This window comes from Montipora foliosa, chromosome 12 (assembly GCF_036669935.1).
Source record: "Montipora foliosa isolate CH-2021 chromosome 12, ASM3666993v2, whole genome shotgun sequence".
In the NCBI taxonomy this organism is placed as follows: Eukaryota; Metazoa; Cnidaria; class Anthozoa; order Scleractinia; family Acroporidae; genus Montipora; species Montipora foliosa.
Window position 1 is genome coordinate 29,370,249 of NC_090880.1, and position 2,500 is coordinate 29,372,748.

At 43.1% G+C, this 2,500-nt stretch overlaps 1 protein-coding gene across 3 annotated transcripts in view; it reads left to right on the plus strand.

Annotated features, from left to right (window-relative positions):
* Window positions 1–2,500, plus strand: part of LOC137978850 (protein unc-79 homolog) — a 53,719-nt gene that overhangs the window by 40,486 nt on the left and 10,733 nt on the right. For all 3 annotated transcript variants that reach the window (XM_068825959.1, XM_068825961.1, XM_068825960.1), the window contains 4 exons: window positions 1–31; window positions 683–787; window positions 1,507–1,584; window positions 1,669–1,761. The exon at window positions 1–31 is cut by the window's left edge and continues 80 nt beyond it. In XM_068825959.1, the coding sequence (XP_068682060.1) occupies window positions 1–31; window positions 683–787; window positions 1,507–1,584; window positions 1,669–1,761 (307 nt within the window). The remainder of the gene's footprint in view (window positions 32–682; window positions 788–1,506; window positions 1,585–1,668; window positions 1,762–2,500) is intronic.

The following is a 2,500-nucleotide window of genomic DNA, read 5'->3' on the forward strand; positions in this document are numbered from 1 at the left end:
GTGCGTGAAATGCACGGAGACCTTTCCAAAGGTTTGTTGGGCGGAATTGGTTTGATCAGGCATCAAACACCAGTTTTTTTGAAAGCAAAGGATAACCTTTGTAGAGCATCTCAAATGAAGTGATCGACTAAGCGTCCGACCTTCGATCAACGCCTTTGCTGGAGCTTTGCCGGTTTTTGTTTTTTGGATGGGTTGATAGACGACTGGAGGGGTGCTTTTAAAGCAGCTCTTAGAGATATGCCATTGCTGTTCATTGAATCAGTTGGGCAGGTGATCCCTCCCCAGGTTTTTTCGTCCAACTGCAGCTAGGAAGTTGAACCAGGGACTACCAGGATCAAATTCGACGAGTGGTCAGAGCGGGTCTTGAACCTGGGATCTCCGGATCTCAAGGCAAGCGCCCTAACCACTAAGCCACACTGCCTGCTATTGTAATGTTGAAGGTGGCCTTTTCAAACTTGCCAAGATATTTTTTGTTAAAATCAAGCGCAAAGTTTATTATTTTCGTTGATGACCAAGTTTATTGCCAACGACCACCTACTGAGTTTTAAATCTGCCAAACGCTAGCGCTGCTACTCCATGTGCTCTGTCTTTCAGTGTTACACTGAAGCAATAACTCAGTTTGGGGAAAATGACTCTGTTCTGACTCTGTCTCTGTTGTGTTTTCCAAAACTGAATTTTGCAGGAGCATAACAAGCTGTTTCTAACTCGAGCAGTGGTATTGGAGCTTGTACATGCTGTGAAATTTAGATCCTCTCTTCCGGATTCAAATCTTCAGTCTGTATTACAGGTCGGTGGACCCATTTTAGTGACAATCTAAGGATAAACGTTCATTAGCGCGCAATTACACAAGGGAATTTAAGGTTTAACGCCGGAAAGTGAACTGAATCTACCTCGCGAAAACGTTGTAATATACTGGTAACTTTTTGTTAGGGCAAAAGAGATTAATTAGGAGCAACTCATGGAACTGTGTTTGTTGCTTGTCCTTATGCTTGCGTCACGAGTGAAAAGCAGCCTTGAAGCCCTTTTTTTAAGCACGCGTGCAGATTTCTTACCGCACGTGCGTGCACGTGTTTTTATCGCGCCGTGCGGGGCGACAATTTTGTGCATTTTAACCCTTTTCCTTACGCGCGCATTACATATATCTTATTCGATGGTTTAACATATAATACGCACGGATATTTTGCGAGTTGCGTAGTATTTTTCCGAACCTCGCAGGGGCTAAGTGTTAGGTGTTAAGTGTTTTTTAAAAAAGCATCATCTGTCCCTCAGGGCGCGTGCGAACGTTGTAAACAGCACAAAAAAGCCAGCCTAATGTCCTTTACTTGATTGGATAAACGAAATGACGAGTGACAAGCGATGATTCTAAACGGTCTGACCGGGACACACAGTGTATTACCGTCTCATATTTTGCGTATTCTCATGACCAAATATGGTAAAATGATGGCGTAGTAGTGGAATAATAAATTTCCGTAAACGCATGTGCAGTGCTTCCTGTCTATTCTCTAGTTTGTTGCAGTGGATGCTGGTAGCCGAATCAGTTTTGGAAGTGAATCGGACAATGCGGCTTACGATCTCCCGTTCGGGGTGAGATTTGGATGACGTTATTTCGCGTTGCTTTGGAAGGTTACCATTGTCACTTTCGTCTAACCTCTTTTCTTTCTGCTATAGTCCCGCACTCGGGCCCTCGATTGTATTCGACAGTATATCGTTGAAGCGGTGGAGTTCGTTAAAGATTGGAAGTTTACTGCCAGGTCAAACAAGGTATGCAAATGACGAAAGTTGAGAAGGTTGACAATCAGACATAGTCTGATCAGTGCTACCCTAGTTTGAAGAAATTTGAATGTAAACTAGAAAGTTACGATTCAAAAACCCCTCCAAATATAAATCTCCCCCTGCATCCAAAGCAAACATAATGTCACAACAAGAAATTTTTCATTGCAAAACACTTTGTGACGTAAAATCAAAAATGAACCCATGCCTTTCGCATCACGGTCGTGGGTCCAAAGTACTTCTAGTTTTGATAACTTTACACGTCTTGCCCGGCGAAATTGTGCATCGGAGGCAAGGATGGTAAAACATGTTTCCTTTTGGCAGGAAGATTAATATTGTAGACGGAAAATGGAAGAATATTGGGCTCGATAATGCTTTACCATGCAGAAACCCATAAGGGTTGAAACGTGTAACGCGCGTTCACAGCTTCCGAATATTCAGTGCGAACTGATTGGTTGAATGTTTCAGTGCTAAGTACCATATTTGGAAACCCTTCGCTCTTGTTGTTCCAAATATGGTATTCAGCAAATTGAACATTCAGAAGCTTGTTTCCCAGCACACAAGGGGCCGTTACACGTTTCAACCCTTATGGGTTTCTGGCTTTACTTAGCAACTCATTATTAAAGGAGGAATAACTGCGGTTTTCGCTGTGGCACCGCTTGTGTCGCTTACGTGAAATTAACAATTGGCTCGGGTTTACTAATGAAGGCAACCGGTTTACACGGAGAGA